The 20,646-nt window shown below is 46.4% G+C and overlaps 1 protein-coding gene across 2 annotated transcripts; it reads left to right on the forward strand.

The window, feature by feature from the left end:
* Positions 1-232: 232 nt before the first annotated feature.
* Positions 233-19,876, forward strand: LOC135175380 (C-type lectin domain family 6 member A-like). Of its 2 annotated transcripts, none has more exons than XM_064143426.1 (6): positions 233-491; positions 1,155-1,271; positions 4,980-5,072; positions 5,610-5,761; positions 18,922-19,052; positions 19,255-19,876. In XM_064143426.1, the coding sequence occupies exons 1-6, from the start codon at positions 425-427 to the stop codon at positions 19,412-19,414; spliced, it is 720 nt and encodes a 239-aa protein (XP_063999496.1). In that variant the 5' UTR covers positions 233-424; the 3' UTR covers positions 19,415-19,876. The 2 variants fall into 2 exon arrangements, with proteins under 2 accessions (XP_063999496.1, XP_063999497.1); XM_064143427.1 differs by lacking the exons at positions 18,922-19,052; positions 19,255-19,876 and adding exons at positions 6,965-7,086; positions 7,787-8,382.
* The last annotated feature ends 770 nt before the right edge of the window (positions 19,877-20,646 follow it).

Below are 20,646 nucleotides of genomic sequence, written 5' to 3' on the forward strand. Positions count from 1 at the left end.
TTGAAGAGCAGTGGTAACGTTACTAGCGGAACAAAAAGCAGGATGATAAGGGAAGAAGAGAAGAGTTAAAAAAAGACAGAACCAAGAGGTTTTTAAAAAGGAAACACGTAAGCTGAGAAGATGATGTGAAGCAGAAGGGGTGCAGCTTCCTTTTGAGTTGTTAGGTTCTCGTTTTTCTTTCCTCTGTCAGAAGTTTTCATAGTGCCAGGGCTGATTTCCTCTTCAGAGCATTTCTGAGATCTCAGGAATTTCCAAGTTATTGTCAGGGCTTCCAGCGCAGCCTTCTTTGACAGACAAAGGCTCAAAAAACAGATGGAAAAGTTTCGGTAACTTATTGACGTCTCCCTCTGGAACCAGGGACCTAAAAGGCCTACCTATTATGTGGCAAAATTAAGGAGAGGGACACTGATCACACCGTGATTAAATGGCATCAGAAATCACCTATGCGGAGGTAAAGTTCAAGAATGCATCACCAGCTGCAGTGGTCAAAGGTAAGGAACGAATGCTTTACTCAGGGCAATGTGGACTGGAAGGAGGGGAACTGATGAACAGGAAACAATTTTTTTCCTTCTGAGGCTCTCTTTCCCACCTAGTCTTGACAAATTGGTAAGAATAAAAAGTTGGCCTCTAGACAAGCAGGAGACTGGAGGAGTTTTGAAGTAAGAGGGTCAAGGAAGGTCTACAAAAGAAGATGTGGGAATCTTTATGTGGTTTGTGTTGGAACGTGAACAAGGGTGACTAATGGAGGCACAACAGTAGGTTTCAAGTGAGCATTAAGGAATGTTTTTGAGCTCCCTTAGACCCTTGGTTGCAAACATGAAATCTTCATATGAATGTCTGAAGTATCACAGACAGAGCATTGTTGTATTTGGCAGCTTTGGGCTCAGTCTAGAAATACATGGTTTCACTCTGGATTTTGAGGCTGTGCTAGTCCACCAGCTGTGCAGGGAACATTAGCACTGAACCTGACCTTTCCAGAAACCACAGAGGCTCCCTGCTCTATCCTTATCTGCCCCTCTCCCAAACTGTTTCAAATGAGATCTGAAATTGCATTTTTTAGGAATGGCTCTCCCTTGAGCTCTACATGCTTGGTGTGAGGGCTGGCTGAAGCATAGCAGACTGTGGTGTTTTTTGGTGTGTTCTCTCACTTTTAGTACCTCCTGAGACAAAGATGTGTGAGCACCATCCTCAGAAATACCCACCTTGGCTCCCATGGCTGATCTCATTGCTGCTCCTCTTGGTGTGCATTGGCCTTGCTATTGCTCTTTGTGGTGAGTATGTGCAAGCTGCTTGTAGGAGAGAGGTCTGGGGGAAGTGCTGGGAGTAAAGCAGAGAAATCAGAGCCTGGAGTGCCCAGGAGGGAGCTTTTACTCAGAAACACTCTTGTCCAGAGAAAGGATGTAAGCATCAATATTCGGGCTCAGAAAACTTTAATGTTGAACATTGGAAAGATACATTTAGAACCAGAATATTTCCTGGCTGCTTAAACATTGGAGATTTAAGGGTACAGTTGTGACATGACACAAACTTCTCTCTTGTATGCCCAGCCAAACCATATATTTTGGCCAACTGGTATGTGGAGCTAGGACAACCACCGCATTATGCTAGATGGATCTGTTATATCCATCCTCTGTCTTAGAATAATGGGAAAAGTTGGGTGGAAAGGGGCTTTTGGAGGTCTCTAGTCACTCTACTTGAAGCATATCTATCTTCAGCACTTCAGGGTTGTTTGGGCTTTCTGTAAAGTCTCAAGCTGTTCTGCCCCAATTTTGTATCTAGAATCCTGGAATGCTAGGAGTTGGAAGGGACCTCCAGGCCACTGCCAAAGCAAGTTCACCTCAGACAGGCCACACAGGAACATGTCTAGGTGGGTTTTTAAAGTCTTTAGAGAAGGAGACTTCATGTTCCAGTTCTCCATCACCCCCACGTTAAAGAAGTTTTTCTTCATCTTGAAGTGAACTTTTCTGTGTTTCAGTTTGCGCCTGTTGCCCCAGGTCCTATCGCAGAGCACCACTGAAATGAGACAGGCCCTTTCTTGACATCCACCTTTCAGATATTTGTAAACATTAATAAGATCCTCTCAGCCTTCTCTTCTTCAGACTAAACAGCTCCAGGTCTCTCAGGCTTTCTTCATAAGAGGAAAGTTCTATTCCCTTAATCATCCTCATCATCCTCTGCTGGACTCTTGCCAGTATTTCTCTGTATCCGTTGAACTCAGAAGCCCAGAACTGGACACATTACTCTAGATATGATCTCATTAGGGCAGAGTAGAGGAGTAGAAGAACCTCCCTCGACCTGCTGCCTACACTCTTCTCAGTGTACCTCAGAATACTGTTGGCCTTGGCCACAAGGGCACATTGCTGTCCTATGGGTAGCTGACTGTCCATCAGGATTCCAAGGTCCTTCTATATGGAGCTTCTATATGTCTGCATACATCTCCCAAATCTTCACCTGTTTACCCTGGCCTTTTCAGTGTTCCCAGACTGCATATACCCAACTTGCATGGCCTCTTTGAAACTGTGGAACAATTGTCTACCTTCATACCACATAGAAAGAACTTTATTACATTCAGCAAAGTGTGAAATAAATGGAGCTAAGAGCACAAGAGAGATGCACTTGAGCTCTCTGAGGTGATAGCTCAAACTTTGTCATCTAGTGGAAAAAAATACTTTTCACACTACTGGCATCTCCAGGATTAACTGCCTGGTGCAGACTTCTCACACCTTTTTAGTGTTAACTGCAGTACACTCAAATAATTTGTTAAAATAATATTCTTGCACGTGTAGTTTGTGGAGATTGCAACTACCGCTTCCTTATCATTTTCTGTTAGCAATCATTTATGGCATGTTTGCAGAAATTGCCAATAAAAATCATGGATTCTGGGAGAGGTGGTCTGGATAAAGTACCGCCTTTCCTTTTGTCATTAGTCTCCAAGTCCCAGAAGTTTGTATTACTGAGCTCTTGTATATGTCACAGGACTCTTAAATGCAACCGTGTGAGGAGGTCTAGAATGGGCTGTTAGAGTCTGACACTCTCTGTCCATGTGTTTTAATCTTAATGATAAATACACTTATGTTAAGTAGGACTTTGATTTAGTGGAGGATACAGCCACCTATTTAAATGAAAGCACAAGGACAAATTGCACTTAGCAGAGGGTAGCAGTTGCAACACAGAGTGGAATCTTAATACAAATGTGGCTCTCATATCAGCCTCTCCAGTACGCTTGACATAGAATCATAGAATCAACCAGATTGGAAGAGACCTCCAAGCTCATCCAGTCCAACCTAGCACCCAGCCCTATCCAATCAACTATACCATGGCACTAAGTGCCCCATCCAGGCTTTTCTTGAACACCTTCAGGGACAGCAATTCCACCACCTCCCTGGGCAGCCCATTCCAATGCCAATCACTCTCTCTGGCAACAACTTCCTCCTAACACCCAGCTTATACCTCCCCCGGCGCAACTTGAGACTGTGTCCCCTTGTTCTGTTGCTGGTTGCCTGGCGGAAGAGACCGACCCCCATCTGGCCACAGCCTCCTTTCAGGTAGTTGTAGACAGCAATGAGGTCACTCTTGAGCCTCCTCAAGGACACATCAAGACATTCGGTGTCCCCAGAGCTCAAGAAGGAATATGTGGGTTAAAGCCAGCTCAGGCCTACTGTTTTCTTCAGAGATCCTTTTGTCAGTCACTCAGTGTTTTGCAGAGTTTTGAGCTAAGCGATGTATACACTTGGACAATGCTGGTCTGGCTGACTTGGGAAGACACTGTCCTCTTTTTGATCTTTAGCAGAATGAATGGTCATACAGCTGATCAATTCATTCAGCTGACACAACTACTTCATTCAGCTGAACTAGAACACAGGTCTTTGGCCCCTTTTGTGCTGAGATAAGGTCACCTTTCTATGCACACACCACTCTTGCCCATCTCTTCTGAGCCTTCCTCCATTATAAGTACTCACTGCTTGGGTGCAGAAGCCACTATGATTCCACTGCGCTCCTCACTAGTAACCATATTTCTACATTAAATAGTTGATAAAAATAGATGTCTCTATTACTTAGCACATGCCAATCAGCCTCTAATCAATATCCCTGAGTATCTGAGTTAGCAGTAAGTCCTTTGGATAGTGAATGTGAGCTGCTGACACCTGCCACTAGCACTGTATTATTCTGCATACAGCAGCTAATAAGTCTTAGGCATTCACTTTCGACCTCAGTTTCATCAGTTCTAGCTGTATGCGATTACCCTCACCAGGACAGCCTGTGGCTGATGAAACAGGCTCATCTTATGTGTTACTCATCCAAACTACCGTGGATGTCCAGATTAGGAAGTGAGAAACTGCCACCGAAGAGCTGCTTTTTACCCATTGGTTGTAAAGAGATCTAGTCAGGCAGCTTGGCTTTAGGTGTTTACATGGTAAATGCCTGTGGTTGGGTAGAATCAGTCCCATCTTTTCTGGCATGTACTCAGTGTGATGTCCTTCCTGTCATCCCTCTACTCTCTGATGTGGAAGACTACCTTTTTTTCTGTTTGGGAGGAGCCATACCACTTGTTTGGGCCAGTTTTCTCAGAGCTGTGGACCAGGAATCTACTAACCCCACACCTTTAGCTCCACAGCATCAGAGGGGATCTGAGGGCAGCTTCTTGGTGCTGTTGACAAACTACAGGCTGGCTATGACCATTAGGTGGTGTTTGGGTGGGTCACGGGCATGTCTAGCCTTGTTGTGCAGGTCATCCTGGCTAGATCTTGTCAGTCAGTGGGCACAGGAATCCTTGCAGACAGCTATGGGATGCTGGGAGCAGAAATGCTTCTTCCTTTCACTGAGAGGATGGCAGCTACCCCTTGTGAAACAGAGAGGCAGCTGGAGAAGATGCAATGCTGGGACAGTGCTTGGGGGGGAAATATGAGTGAAGCCCAGAGATGGCGTGTCAGGAGACAAGAGAAAGGTGTAATTCCACTGCCTTTCTTCTCCCTTTCCAGTTGTTCCCTTCTCCCATAGCCGTGATCAGCCCACAGCCTTGCAGCAGAAATTCAGGGAGTGGCGATGCAGCTCAACAATGGCACAAAGCAAAGGTCAGTAGTGCTGGCAAGGGTGCAGGAGGTCTTTAGGATGCAGACAATGAATTCTGGGGTCTGCTCTGACAGCAAGTAACAGTGGGAGCAAACTCCTGAGAGGCAGACTCCAGAAGTGGGAAGGATTTCCTGCTAACAGCTTAGGGGGAGGAGAGGGCCATGTTAACAATGTCCTAAGGATGTCTGTGAGCGCTGACAAGACAAAAGATGTAACATCAGATGGCAGAGAAAAGGTTAACTTTACCTTTGGTCAGGGAAGGCAGCAATAGGTCTTGTTCCCTAGGGCTAAAGGCTTGAAGGAAACTGTGAAAGGAGAAGTCAAACTAAATCACCAAAAGACCTGATATCATGTTAGAAGATCATAATCGATTTGTACACTCACAGCTTTGGGTCATACCCCAAAGCAATGGGAAGAAATAGCTCTGCTGTTTTTTCAAGCACTTCTTGTGAGGGAAAGTGTTTTAGGGGGAACATGAGCATCACCCCTGGAATCACTCTGCTTATTAACATTCATCAGTGTGGTCTCTTCCCACACAGAGCAAGGCTGGACGTGCTGCCCGAAGGACTGGAAACTCTTTCAGGGAAGCTGCTATTACCTGTCCACTGATGCATTGTCCTGGGTCGAGAGTGGGCAGAACTGCACTGGGATGGGCTCCCACCTGGTGGTGATCAACAGCAAAGCAGAGCAGGTATGTGCAGGGCTGAGAGAAGGACACAGCAGCCAGCGACACAGTGCCATGCCTTGGAGGGGACTCCGAGCCCCTCCTTGTGCTGCAAGGCAGAGGAGATGGGAGCAGGGGTGGTGGTGGATGGACTTAAATCCAGTTGGCAGTGGTCATTACTGGTGTTCTCCAGGGCTCAGTACTGGGGCCACTTCTCCTTATTATGAATTATCTGGATGAGGGGATTGAGTGCACCCTCAGCAAGTTTGCAGATGACATTAAACTGGGTGGGAGTGATGATCTGCTTGAGGGTAGGAAGGCTCTGCAAAGGGATCTGGGTAGGCTGGATTGGTAAAATGAGATCGGTAGTATGATGTTTAACAAATTCAAGTGCCAGGTCCTGCACTTGGGTCACAACAACCCTATGCAACGCTCCAGGCTTGGGACAGAGTGGCCTGAAAGTTTCCTGGCAGAAAGCTGGTTGACAGCTGTCTGAATGTGAGCCAGCAGTGTACTCAGGTGGCCAAGGCAGCTAATGGTATCCCAGCCTGTACCAGGAACAGTATGGCCAGCAGGAGGGAAGTGATAGTGCCCCTGTACTAAGCACTGGTGAGGCCACCCATATCTGAATATCACGTTCAGTTTTGAGCCCCTCACTACAAGAAAGATAAGTTACTACAGCACATCCAGAGTAGGACAACAAAGCTGAAGGGTCTAGAAAACAAGTCTTATGAGGAGTGCCTGATTGTTTAGTCTGTAGAAGAGGAGGCTGAGGGGAAACATCACTGCTTTCTACAACTACCTAAAAGGAGGTAGTAGTGAGGTGGAGGTCAGTCTCTTTTCCCTAGTAACAAGTGATGAGACAGGAGAAAATGCCTTCAAGTTTTACCAGGGGAGGTTTATATTGGATATTAGGAAAGATTGGAGTGGCCAGGCACTGGAATAGGTTGACCAGAGCTACCATCCCCAGAAATCTTCAAGAAACAGGTGGACATGGCACTTCAGAATGTGGTTTAATGTCCACGGTGGTCTTAGGTCAACAGTCAGACTCTATAATCTCAGAGGTCTTTCTAACTGAAACAATTCTATAATCCTATGATATGTCTTTTCTGTATCACCTCAGTACCAGCTTCCCTCTGCCACCACCAGCCCCACCCCATGAGGAATTCCTGCTGCCTCCCACAGCTCAGTCCTGCACCTCATGGGTATTGCACTCTCTTTGATTTCCAGAATTTCCTCTCTAAGGAAGTAAAAAAAAATATAAATGGAGAAAATTACTACATCGGTCTGAAAGCAGAGGAGGTGGGAGAGTGGCAGTGGGTGGACCAGACTCCATTTAATGAGACAGCAGCGTGAGTATCCCTAAATGGAGAGTCCATGTTGTGGCCCCTGGTAGTGTGAGAAAGTACAGGAGGTGGAAGGGTGTGTGGTGCATGAGAGTAATGGGGCCTCTTGTGATATGTCAGTCATGGAGCAGGAGAGGGCTGTGTGGGACATGAGGTTCACAATGAGGTTTGTCTGTGCATCCGTTATTAATTATCTACCTGTGATGTGGCCATCGATGCTATAGTCACAGACGAAGCTGTATCTTGCCAGCAGGGAGAATCCTCCAGAGATGTCCAACTTTGTCTGACATCTGTATTGTCCCTACCATGCACATATATGCATGGGTATGCCAGTGCTGTGACACTGTGAAAGAGATGGAGCGCATCTCTTGCTGTGCCTTGCTGTGTCTACTTATGGAGGACAAACCTGCCCTGGAGGCAGAAACATGCCTTTGCTGCTTGTGAAAGGCATGGAGTGAGTGGCAGTGGGCAGCTCCCCCAGCCAGTACTGAGCAGGGCCCCGTTATGTTTGCTGTAGGAAGAAGGCAGGTTTCCACATAAGACTGGTGCCAGTGGGTTATCAGAGGAGGAGGAAGGGCACTGCGTCTGTTTACAAATTAGCACCTGGACTTTTACTCTCTCTCCTTCGAGCCTCGCATCCTGCTGTGGCCTTTCCCAGCAGCACCCTACAGGGTACATTGAAGACTAATGCCTGTCTCTGTCTCAGGTTCTGGAGGGAAGGCGAACCAAGTAATACAGATGATGAGAAGTGCATTGTAATCCATAGGGTTTCAAGTCTACCCAACAACTGGAATGATATCAGGTGCTCAAAGCATCATCGAATTTGTGAAGCTGCAGCAGTAACTGTGTGATGGAGGTACCCTCACCCTGAGGAAAATTAAGATGAGCAGTGTGCAGAGCTGTGTTGGGTAGGGTAGAGGGCCTGGAGCCTGCACCTTCACTCTGCTGGGTGGAACAATGCAAGTGGAAGTCATATTACCCTGTGTCCAGCATCACCAGCGCATATAATTGCTCAGGTAACGCATGGAGGCACATAGTAATCAAAACATGTCCTGGGCTCTTGGGTTCTGTTCTCTCTGAGTAGGTTCAGCAGTCACTAGCTGAAAAGATGTTGAGTTCTCCAGGAAGAAGACACCAGAATGGAAGAAAGATTTTCAGAGCTACAATTTCCTTCGTGTTCTTGAGCAGAGATGTCTGCTTTTTGCTGAGTCCCACAGAGAATGTCAGCTAGTTGCACTGGTTTTGCTGAACCAATACTTTATTCTTAGACAAGATAAAATACAGTGTTAGACTAATGAAGAAGGCTCTGTGCTGTGTATCTCTCTCTGCATTTCTAAGCTGCATTTTGTATAATCGAAGAACCATAGAATGGTACCCCAGTCAGCAACTGAGCTCCATGCATACACTTGCTCACTGACCTGTCACCCTCACCCAATGAAATGGGAAGGAGAATCACAAGGTGGGGGGAGGAGAAAAAAAAATGGCAAACCCCGGTGAGCTGAGTTCAACAGAACACCACCAAGAGAGGAGAAACAACAGGAATTAAAATAATACTAATGTAGTGATGCATAAAACAAGTTCTTACCCAAAACAAAATCTCCTTGAGCTACATATCAGATTTCTCCATCCTCCTACATCATCCACCAGGTGCACCAAAGTCCTTAAGCAAAAGCAATACCATGGATAACTTTGCTGTTGCCTGAAGCAGGACTAGCCCAAACTGCCTTCCCTAATACATTCTTTGTGTGCACTGCAGAACCATAGAATGGTCTGAGTTGAAAAGGACCTCCAAAGGTCATCTAGTCCAAACCTCTCTGCAGTGAGCAGGGGCACCCTCAACTAGATCAGGTTGCCCAGAGACCTGTCAAGCCTCACCTTAAATATCTCCATGGATAGGATCCCAACCACCTCCCTGTACAACCTGCTCCAGTGTTCCACCGCCTTCGTAGTAAAGAACCTATTTCTAACATCCAATCTAAATCTGCTCTTCTCTAGTTTGAAGCCATTGCCCCTTGTCCTATCACCACGGGCCTTTGTAAACAATCTCTCTCCATCCTTATAGGCTCCCTTCAGGTATTGGGATGCTGCTATTACGTCTCCCTGGAACCTCCTCTTTTCCAGGCTGAATAACCCCATCTCCCTCAGCCTGTGCTCCAACCCCCTGATCATTTTTGTTGCACTCCTCTGGACCTGCTCCATCAGGTTCATGTCCTTCCTATATTGAGGACTCCAGAACAGGACGCAGTACTCCAAGTGAGGTCTCACCAGAGCAAAGTAAAGTGGCAGAGTCACCTCTCTGGATCTGCTGGCAATGCTTCATTTGATGCAGCCCAGGATGTGACTGGCCTTCTGGGCTGCACTGATAGTGAGGTCTGCATTGATAGCAAGGATTGTGCCTGCCCAGGCGCAGAGCCCTGTCCTTGCTCTTGTTGAATGTCATGAGGTTCACCTGAGCCCACCTCTCCAGCTTGTCCAGGTCCAGTGAAATATGAGGAAGTTCTACACCCACTCCACACCATGCTTCTCAGCCCAAGTGTGTAGCAAGCTGTTTAGAAAATGAGTCCCCACTGTCCGGCAATTCTTTCTGGGGTGCTACATTGCCATAACACTTGATTTTCAAGACTCAGGATTGTGTTTTGGGCCATGGGGTGGGGCATTGGATATGTTTCCAGTTATGCAGTGGTTAATTCCACCATTGTGAGCACAAGGCACTTGCCGTGGTGTGTGTGTGTGTGGCAGTGTGATGTAATCAGTCTGCCAGGTTTTCCTATATTTATCTTTCAGCTGCTTGATTGCAGCCTGTGCTTCATGTTCATGGACAACCTGCATGACAATGTCCGCGGTTAAGCCCACCCCTCAATCTCAAGCATGTTGCATCTTTTCCTTGATGACCTGAGGTGTCATGTGCCCACCAAGCTATAAATAATTCACCCTTATGCTGCCAGACCAAGTCCATCTGAGCCACTTCGATCTAAGCAGCTCAATCCACTTGCTGGTTGGCTTTGTTCAGTGGCTCAAACCTTAGCTACACGGGCATACACATGGTGTCCTTTCACCATCACCAGGTTCTGTACCTCTGCAGCAATATCTTGCCACAGTTCGGCTGTCCAGATGAGTTTATCTCTGCACTGCCAGTTGCTTTGCTTCAGTTGTTACAGCTACCTCCACAGAGTGTTCACCACCATCCGTGAGCCAGCTTAGAGGTAGAGCACTGGCGCTTCTTCCTCTCAGCATTATCTAAAGCCAGATGGATGTCTTTCATCTCTGCAAACTGATTTCATATGTCTTTGTCATGGATTTAGTTGAATCAGCTGATGATATTCAATACCATGTCATCTTCAAAATGAAAGGGGTGTCTGGAACAAAGTATCATGGGGCTTGAAGTTCAGATTGTAACAGGAGAGGCCTCCTGTTCTGGTTGATGCTTTCAGTTTCCAGGTTTGGGGTGTGGGTCTTTTCCATTTGTCTGGCTCCAGGTCAGGGGTTGAGGGTCTTGCTGACTTCTGCTGCTGCTTATGCTCTTTTGCTAGTAGGCTAAGGTAATTGTGCATTGCATCATCTCATTAAACTCCTTATCTTGACCCACAGGGTTTTTTGTGCTACTGTCCCTCCTATCTGTGTGGGAAGAAAGGGGCTTGTGAGAGTGGGCTGTTAACCCAGGACACCAACCAATTCCAATGCAGCTCCATCTCCATATGCTGCCAATATCTCTTTTACAGCTGGAGGGTAGCTGGCCTCAAGTCCTCTGTATCCCTGTTCTTGAATTAGAGGGATGAAAATAGCCTATGCTCTGCCTCCTTTTAATCAGATCTTGGAAAACTAGACAGGAATCAGAAAAAACCCAGTGATGGCCCACCTTGCTGATTTGGCTGCATCCTGTCACCTTAGAGAATGGCTCCTTTAGAGTTCTTCTTGCACAGGAGTCCTGGAGTGAGACTTTCTTCCTGAAAAATGCAGAAGCTGAGCTCTCCTAGAGCCAGGTCCTGCTTGGCCTTATGCACTGTCATTTCAAGAATGATGATGTATGACAGCATACCCTCCAGCCCTGCAAGTGAATGTCTCTTCTTCTTCAAGCTAATGGCACAGTTCCTGCCACAGGAACTGGACTCAGGTCTGCCCAGAGAGGACATCTTTGGCATCTTAAAAATGTTCCCACCAATGTACTTGGTGTGCAGGACTCTGTGATAGTTCTCAGCACACAAGAATAACAAGGAGCAGATTTACTTTCTTCCCTCCACCAGAAAAGAGCCAAGACAGTAGAGGGGGGGTTAAGCCTGCAGTAGAAATGCTAGCTGAAGATGCCCAGCCCTTGAAGGACAGAGCTGGCTGGCAGAAAAGAAGATGTGCTCTTACAGCCTGCACTTCCTGTAGCAGCTGTGGGAGAACGAGGTTGCAAAAGTAACCATGTGAATGCATATGGATAGGGGGTTAGAGCTTTGGGGAAGTAATTACATCACAACATTTAGACATTTGTAGGCATTTTGTGCTTTGTTGGATTGCTGATCCTAATCCTGAGTAGACAGATCATGTTGCATCTGTGAATCATGTCACGAACAAACCAGTAAACTCCATGGGTCAATCTTGATTAGATCTAAACCACATGGACTCAGCACACTTTCCTTCTGACACTTTTGCACCCTCTCTAGAATTATTTTGGTTGGAAAAGACTTTTAAGATCATTCAATACAACCATTACGTAACTTTATCCAGTCTGTTGCTGAACCATGTCCTTCAGCACCACACCTCTGCTTTTTTTAAACACTTCCAGGGATGGGGATTCAGCCACCTCCTTGGGGAGCATATTCTGGTGTTTGAGAACCCTTTCAGTCAAGAAGTTACTTCTGCTATCCAACCTAAACCTCCCCTTGTAGAACTTAAGGCCACCTCCCCTCATCCTGTCACTTGTTACTAGGGAGAGGAGACCAACATCCACCTCACTACAACCTCACAGAATCACAGAATCATCTGGGTTGGAAGGACCTCCAAAGGTCATCTAGTCCAAACCCCTCTGCAGTGAGCAGGGGCACCCTCAACTAGATCAGGTTGCCCAAAGACCTGTTGAGCCTCACCTTGAATATCTCCAGGGATGAGGCCCCAACCACCTGTTCCAGTGTTCCACTACCCTCATAGTAAAAAACCTGTTCCTGACATCCAATCTACTCTTCTCTAGTTTGACACTATTGCCCCTTGTCCCATCACCACAGGCCTTTGTGAACAGTCTCTCTACATCCTTCTTGTCAGCCCCCTTCAGGTACTGGAAGGCTGCTATTAAGGCTCCCTGGATCCTCCTCTTTCCAGGCTGAACAACCCCAGCTCTCTCAACCTGTCTTCATAGCAGAGGTGTTCCAACTCCCTGATTATTTTCATGGCCTCCTTTGAAGCAGTTGTAGAGAGCAACAAAGTATCCCTTCAGCCTTGTTTTCTGCAGAATAAACAACCCCAGTTCCTTCAGCCACTCCTCACAAGATCTGTTCTCCAAGTCCTTTGTTGCCCTTCTCTGGACTCTCCATGCTGATCAGCAAAAGTCAGCTCCCCTGTCATAGGTGCAAAGGCAAGTATCTCTATGGCCATAACAAATACAAAGCAGTCTCATTCTTGCTCATATGTGGTTCAATTCTATTCTATTCTCCAGCATGACAGCTGGAAACTTTTTCAAATACCACTTGAGAACTTCTCACTGTGCCATGAACGCAGTAGCTGAGATGCCTTTGTAATAGCTCATGCCTTCTGCAGCACTATCAGCAAGCACATTCATGGACCATCTTTCTGACGCAACAGAGCTATTGGATTATTCAACCCTACACACAGGCTGTTGCATATGAAAAATTGTGTTCAGAGGAGGTTTTCTACATAAATTTAGGCTTGTTCTCATTTGTAACCTATTTTGTGCCCTGGTTTTTTGGGACTTCAACTGATATGCTGGTGCTACTGTGTTAGCTATTCCATTTCTCCATACCCACCCATGTCCTTTCAGAGTACAATGAGATCCACCAGTGATTTTTTTATCCTTAGGGATACATTGTCCTGCAGGTTTCAAATTAAGTCATCTTGAGCAGTGCTGGAACCATCACATATGGCTATGCCTTTTGTAGTCATGACCAAGTAAAACTTGAGGATCTGGGATTCTTCCACCATCTAGTGTGATCACCTCGGATCTCCAGCTCCATAGTGACAGGTCATGTGCAACTCTTCATTCAGAGTTCCATCCTCTGCTCCTGAATAATCAGTGGAAACCACTGCTGACAAGTAATTTTTGTGCTCTGTGTTACTGGGCTCAGGCTTCACATAGGGACTTGGCCAGACTTAGGCACAGACAGGCTTTCCTGGCATTTTTTCACTCCTTTTTTGCAGGATGTTGTGAATGGGTTTGGTCCTTTTCTAGCAAATGCCAACAGTGTAAGCATTTTCACACATGTAGTCACCAGAAAAGGTTGGAAAAGATGTCTAAGATCATCAAGTCCAAGTGTCAACCCAATGCCACAGCGTCCCAAAGTGCCATCTACATGTTTTTGAATACTTCCAGGGATGGTGACTCCACCCTGAGCAGCCTGTTCCAATGAGAACAAACACCAGAGAGATAAGCTCAGTGTGAAGCTTATCACATGCCCTGTGAAGCCACATGACTATGTGCAAAAGGAGGTGGTCTGACCTGGAACAATGCTACTCTTGCTCTGATTTCTTTTGCCTCTATGATTTTCTGTGTTGCAACAAACATCTTGTGAAATGTTCTGGCAGAGAAATCATTAAAATTTCCCCATCTTCATGTGGGGAACACCCAAGACACCACTTTTTCTGCATAGCAGATTAGAGACCATAGAGGCTCCTCAGGAGTGTGGGAATCGCCCTAGTGCAGTCTTCTGCACAGGAGGAAGGCTGCATTTGTGGCCAGAGTGGTAATGTGGATTCTTGGAGAAGAGTGATACCCTAGCAGAGATAATGAATTGCCGAGGGACAGTCAGTCTTGGAACTGCAGGTAACCACAAAACCTTTATTTCTGTCACCTTGCAAAAGGAGGAGGTGGTGGGGAAAAATTCAGGGTTGGGATAGGTAATGGTCATCATACATTGGCCAGCCTCATACCAGGCTTAGGACAAGAGCAAAGCAGCAGATGAGGGAACTAGAGAGTGCCTGGGCTAGGAGAATGAGCTTTTTCCCAGAGTCAGGGTGAATCAGAGTCCAGGCAGACTGTGGTGCTCTATCCCCTTCAGCATCTTTTCTGTAAATGATGGGGCTGAGGGCTGCTGTCCTACTGTCATAAGCTGCACCAAGCTGAACAGAAGTCACTGCTTCTATCTCTGACATCTGAAAGGAGAGCCAAGCAAGGATTCTTCCAAGAGCTTCAAGGTGCCCATTCTCTGTGTGCAAACAATCTTATATGTGTCTGCCTCCGCAAACATGGATCTGGGCTGTTCCATTGATTGACCATACACTATCACATAAAAGGGCTTAGGGGTTTAGAGCCAAATTAAAAGGTAGCTGAAAGAAAGAAGCTCTAAAGAGAGATAAAGAGGGAGGTCTAGAAAGACAAGGGCAGGGGTCAACAAGGGAGATGTGTTGAGGAGAAAGGAGGTGTGACAGGATGAAGAGAGAGAATGAGCGTGGTTTAGGAAGAGTGATACAAAGTGAAAGAAAAGAGCACGTCCGGGGCAGCCCCTGTGCTGTCCTGCTGTGTGGTTTGACCCACTTCCAATGATGAGTGGCAGGATCTGGGTACAGCACCTGTGGGGTTCCCCAGTCCTTGGAAAAAGGGTGCCAGCAGGTTGCAGAGCTACAGAGTCACCGGGGTTGTCATGCCCCCAGCTTTGGGTTGGGGCATTCCTACTCTTGCCTTGTGTTTTTCAGGCCCAACAGAAGAGAGGAGCTGCTCCTGGCTGAACCCCTGGGTCTTCCTTGTTTTTGTCCTTGCCATCAAAACTGCCTTTGTAACCATGTGCCTTGGTGAGTGTGGTGGATTGGGAACTTTCCCCCCCTGCCCTGGGTAAATTTACCAGCAGACCAGCTCAGACAGCTTGGGAGTAAGATGAAGCTGTATTTTACAGCAAAGCTGAGTTTACAAGCATACATACAAAATGTATTGGCATGTATTGACAATTATACAATTTAGAAATGATACAGAAATTCAGTCTTCCTCCCAAGACAAACAAAGCCCAGAGGGGGCCAACACCTTCTTCCACCTTCTCTCTCTCCAGAGAGAACCCAACCAGCAAAACTTACATGTTAGCTTCAAAATGTTAGTGGAGGGGTTAGAGAGGAGCAAACAGATCCAGTGTCCAAGAGCCAAGAAGAAAGAATTGTTTATACCTCCTCTCAAACCAATGACTGATATAGACTTTAGCATTGTTATTCTTTCACATCCAATGATCTAATTTACTTAGACTCTGCACTGAACATTCAGGAAAGTACCAGTCTCTCTTACTGGAATTTCCAATAGGCCACAGTGGGTTGCAAGGTCTTTTAATTTCCCTGTGCTGAAGGGAGCAGTTTTCTACTATCCTAATCTCTCTGCCGGCAGGCAAATGTCCTTTGCTCAGCCATTTCATCTGTCTCTCTCCTGCTTCTCTTAGTCAGTGAGCAGGGATTCTTGCACAGCTAAGGTTCATTTCCTAGCAGGGCCTTCCCACTCATCCTCTCACTTTCCCACCTGGCTGAATAAACCAGTCCTGGATGACACCAGTCAGTTTCTCCCTTCTCACCATGAGCTGAAAAGTCTCTTTAGTGTTAGAGGGAATCTGAGTAGGTTCCTCAAAGTCTGGCTGTTGGCTGTTGGTTCTCCTAACCTGGTCTGTCAGCACTCCATGTAATTATGTTGCAGCCAAGGAGCCAGTGTGATGTCCTTGGAAATACTGGTAGCAGGCCATCCAAGCTGGGGACAGAATCCATAAAAATGCTTCAGACACATTGCATCCACACTTGGGCTGACTGAAACAGAAATCTTTTGCTTGTACTCTTCTGTAGCATCACACAGAGTCTGTACTCTTCTGTAGCCCTGTGATCACTCTTCTGTGCTGCTTAACTCCCTTGAGTACAGACTCATCAGTTCTATCCCTTCTTGGTAGGGGTAAAAGTGGTGCTCTAAATCTGCAATACTTGGGAAGATTAAGAGTGAATGTTACATTAATACTCCACATTTGGGAAGCTTATCCCATGACTTATTTTACCCTTTCCTGACCCCATTCTCAAAGGATGTCAGCTGGGAAAATCAGTCTCTCACCCAAAATAGGTGAGAGGAGCTCACCTGATCAATGCCTCTTCAAAAGAGGGACTGCCAAGTAGGAGAAGTGGCCTGCTGTTTCTCATCTTCTTCATCAACGCACATTTCAGAGCTTGTTGATGTAATAGAGTCTCTCAGGGGGCTCTTAGCCAGAAGGTGGTGGATATGACACATTACCCTTGAAGAAGGAGAAAAGGGTGATGGTAGCACTTTCCTTCTCTTTCCTCTCTTCCCGGTTATTTTCCTTCATGAGAACTCTGGGCAGTGCCAGACTCTGCTCCAGAATGCTCCAGAATGGTGCTGCACTCCCAGTGTATCTGCAGGAAAAAGTGAGTGATGCTAAGATTCTTATAAACAACACTAAGAACTTCATTGAAATGCATTCTGGTGTCAGTCAGCCTCTGAGGTTGGAGTGTCAGATAGAGCTGGATTGTTTGAAGGAAGCTGGAGAACTGAGGAAAGAAAATGCTGCATTGCTGAATTTTATTCAGCATACTATGGAAATACCTTCTGAGCCAGTAGAAGAAGGTTGGTTGTTCTAGACCTACCTTTGACCAGCTTTACTGCTCTTCCCCTCTCACTGGCCCACACGCAACCCCTCAACTGTTAGTCCAGGTCACTAATCTCACTAAAAGTGTCTCATCCTATTGTACATGCTGGTTCAACCCATCTCCACTCCCTGTGCTTGCTCACTGCTTGTTCACAGAAGCATCATGGTCAGCACAGCTGACAGTTTAGAGCAGCTGGGCTGCAGTTATACATGAAGTGATAGTGATGTCCTCTACAGGTTTTTAACCTGCTATGTGACCTGGTAGAAGGAAATCCTTGCTAGTGTAAGAACCTGATTGTAATGGCAGCAAGGCTGTCAGAGTACTTTAACATACATCTCTGCCAATCAGCATGAGTTCAGACCTCAACATTCGAAGAACACTTCTCTGATGGAATTTTCTCCTCTGAGAACATGAGCCAACTACTTCTCATCTTGATTCTTCAGGAAAGGCAAGGCAGAAACTGCATCCCTCACCAAAAAACAGGGACATGGCAGAAGAGATAGAGAAACCTTCACTGAAAAGGTTCTCAGACACTGCAATATGCTCAACAGAGTAGTGCTTGAGTCCCCGTGGCTGGAGGGGTTCAAAGACAGAAGTGTGGTGCTGAGTAACATATTAGAGTCAGGCAGTGGTTGAATTTAATGATCTCAAAAGTTCTTTCTGACCAAAATGATTCTATGGAAGGCAATTAGGTAGGGCTCTTATGACTACCCTGTCAGGCTGTTGACATATTTACTTGTGGAGTATGGCAGAAAATGTTTCTCTCTGTATATGTTAAAGATGTGGTTCAAACTCCTCCTGTAATGCAGAATCATGGACTCGTATGTGTTGGAAATGACCTCTGAGGGTCATCTAGTTCAACCTCCCTGCTAGAGCAGGTTCACCTAGAGCAGGCTGGGCAGGCCTGCAATGTCCAGGGAGCTTCTGGAAGTCTCCAAAGGAGACTTCACAACCTCTCCAAGCAGCCTGGTCCAGTGTTCCGGCACCCAGCTAGGAAGGAAGTTTTTCCTTATAGTCTGCTACCCTCAAAAGGAACTTTTTTCATTATGTTTAAGTGAAAACTCCTGTATTCTACTTTGTGCCTGTTGCCTCACGTCTTATCACTGGGCACCACTGAAAAGAGCGCAGCCCCATCCTCTTGATCCCTATTCTTTAGATATTGGTAAGCCCTGATAAAATCTCGTCAGTCTTCTGTCACCCAGGCTAAAGAACCCCAGGTGTCTCAGCCTTCCCTCATCAGAGACCTGCTACTGTCCCCTCATCACCCTGAACACCTGGAACTCTGCACTGAGCTCACAGAGATTAAAGAGAGGGTATCTTGTTCAAAAGCAGGATTTGTTTCCCCCCTACAGGGAAGAGCTGGATGTGCTGTCCAAAGGGCTGGAGCCACTTTCAAGAAAAGCGCTATTACCTGTCCACTGATAAGATGTCCTGGGTTGAGAGTGAGCAGAACTGCACTGAGATGGGCTCCCACCTGGTGGTGATCAACAGCAAAGCAGAGCAGGTATGTGCAGGGCTGAGAGGACACAGCAGCCAGTGACACAGTACCATGCCTTGGAGGGGGCTCAGGGGTGATCTCATTGCTGTCTGCAGCTACCTGAAAGGAGGCTGTGGCCAGGTGGGATTGGTCTCTTGTGCCAGGCAACCAGCAACAGAACAAGGGGACACAGTCTCAAGTTGTGCCGGGGGAGGTGTAAGCTGGATGTTAGGAGGAAGTTGTTGCCAGAGAGAGTGATTGGCATTGGAATGGGCAGGTGGTGGAGTTGCTGTCCCTGGAGGTGTTCAAGAAAAGCCTAGATGGGGCACTTAGTGCCATGGTCTTCTTGACTGGATAGGGCTGGGTGATAGGTTGGACTGGATGATCTTGGAGGTCTCTTGCAACCTGGTTGATTCTATGATTCTATGATTCTGTGACTCAGAGACCCTCCTTGTGCTGCAAGGGAGGGGACATGTTTTTTTCTGCATCCCTTCAGCACCAGCTTCCCTCTGCCTCCAGCCCCAGCCGATAGGAATTCCTCCTGTCTCACTCTGTTCAGCCCTGCCCAGCCCTGCCCCTCATGGACACTGTGTTTTTTCCAGGAGTTCCTCTCCAGTTTGGCAAAAGGAGTATTTACTGAGGCCTATGAAAGCAAGTACTATATAGGCTTATCTACTCAAGAAAATGGGCAATGGCAGTGGGTGGACCAGACTCCATACAAGAAGGCAGACACGTGAGTATCCCAGGGGAATGATGGAATTCACAACTCTCAGTCCAAGTGACTAATGCACTGTTTAAGGCAGGCACATGTCAGAGAGGGGTTTCTGTCTCCAATTGCCCTGTAAATCAGCAAACTTGACTCATTTTCTTGTCGCAATAACCTCACTCTTCCTTTTCCACAATTCCATTCCCAACAGAGGGACTTTGTTTTACAGGTTCTGGAAACCTGGAGAACCCAATTTACTCTTTTTTGAAAAATGTGCTGCAATTCATGTCAAGGGAAGCACAGACTCCAGCACTTACTGTAACTGGAATAACATTCTCTGCTTCACAAGTTGTTATCGCATTTGTGAGCTGACAGCCAAACTTATCTAAGGATGGAAAACCCACTTGGAATGAAGGACCAGAAGGAGTATCCTACAGAATGGACAGCTCATCGCAGAGCTGATGCACACCTGGCCTGAATTCACATAAACTCTTTGTCTTGTAATTCAGGATTAGCAGGCCTGCCAGAGAATCCCAGTTCTGAAGCAGCTCGGTTCCCAGTCTATGCCCTTGTATCTCCTTCCGTGCTGGGTATCAGTCCTGGATAAAATGGTTCAGGCTGATGTCAAGGGCCTGTAGTGCCCCTTTGCACCCTCCTCCATCATGGAGGGGTGCCCTGACCATCCAGGTCTTCCCCTGATTCCTAGTTGGCATCCCAATGATGTGTAAATGGCCCTGTTTCCTGAAAGCACAGGGGTCCTACAAACCACTTGGAGCAGGACTTGGAAAGAAAAGCATGAAATGGAGTGTACTTGCCCAGCCCTTGAGGGGAATAAAGAATCATGGCTTATCTTTAATGCTTCCTTCTTCCTTCACAATGTTCTGTGTTGTTAAGTTAAAAAAAAAAAAAACACCACCATGACAATAAATGTTAATTCTGCTCTTTGCATAAGTCTGTCTTCTGAGTGACAAGTTCCAGCCCCCCACCAACCAAGCATCTCTGCTGGAGGTTTTAACTTTTCAGTGTGTTTGGCAACCTGCAGACAAGAATAGGACTGTGATTGTGCTGGGCTGGCCAGGAGCATGAACAACTTAGTGTTCATCTCCAGAACATGTAAGAAGGGCTCTGGATAATTTGGGAGAATCACACGAGAGCAAAGCAGCAGAGCAGGCTGTCTTGTAGTCAGTCTCAACAGTTGGTTACCCGTGATGCAGCAGAAAAGAGAGATCTTGCTAAGATACATGGAGGATTAACCATGGCAATGAAGATGAAAGGAGCTAATTATTACATGAAGGATAAAAACCAGAGTCTTAACAGAAGGGATTTCTAATGTGAGCAAAGGGTACAGGAGCCCTATCAGAGGCATCACAGCACATCAGACATGCAGCAGTCCTGAGCAAGTGCTCTGCTTCCCTCAAATTCTCCAATCCTCTGTGTATTTTCTCCTCTTTCATCAATTATATCTGTTCCTTAAGGACATGGAAGTGTCCAACTTGCAACTAAAAATATATGCTAAAAAATTAATTCTGGACATTTTTAAAAGTATTATTGTAAAAAAATAAAGTACCCATTTATGGCATTTCCACCTGAAGAAATGTATTTGCCAAGTTTCTTGTTTAGC

This window comes from Pogoniulus pusillus, chromosome 5 (assembly GCF_015220805.1).
Source record: "Pogoniulus pusillus isolate bPogPus1 chromosome 5, bPogPus1.pri, whole genome shotgun sequence".
Classification (NCBI taxonomy): domain Eukaryota; kingdom Metazoa; phylum Chordata; class Aves; order Piciformes; family Lybiidae; genus Pogoniulus; species Pogoniulus pusillus.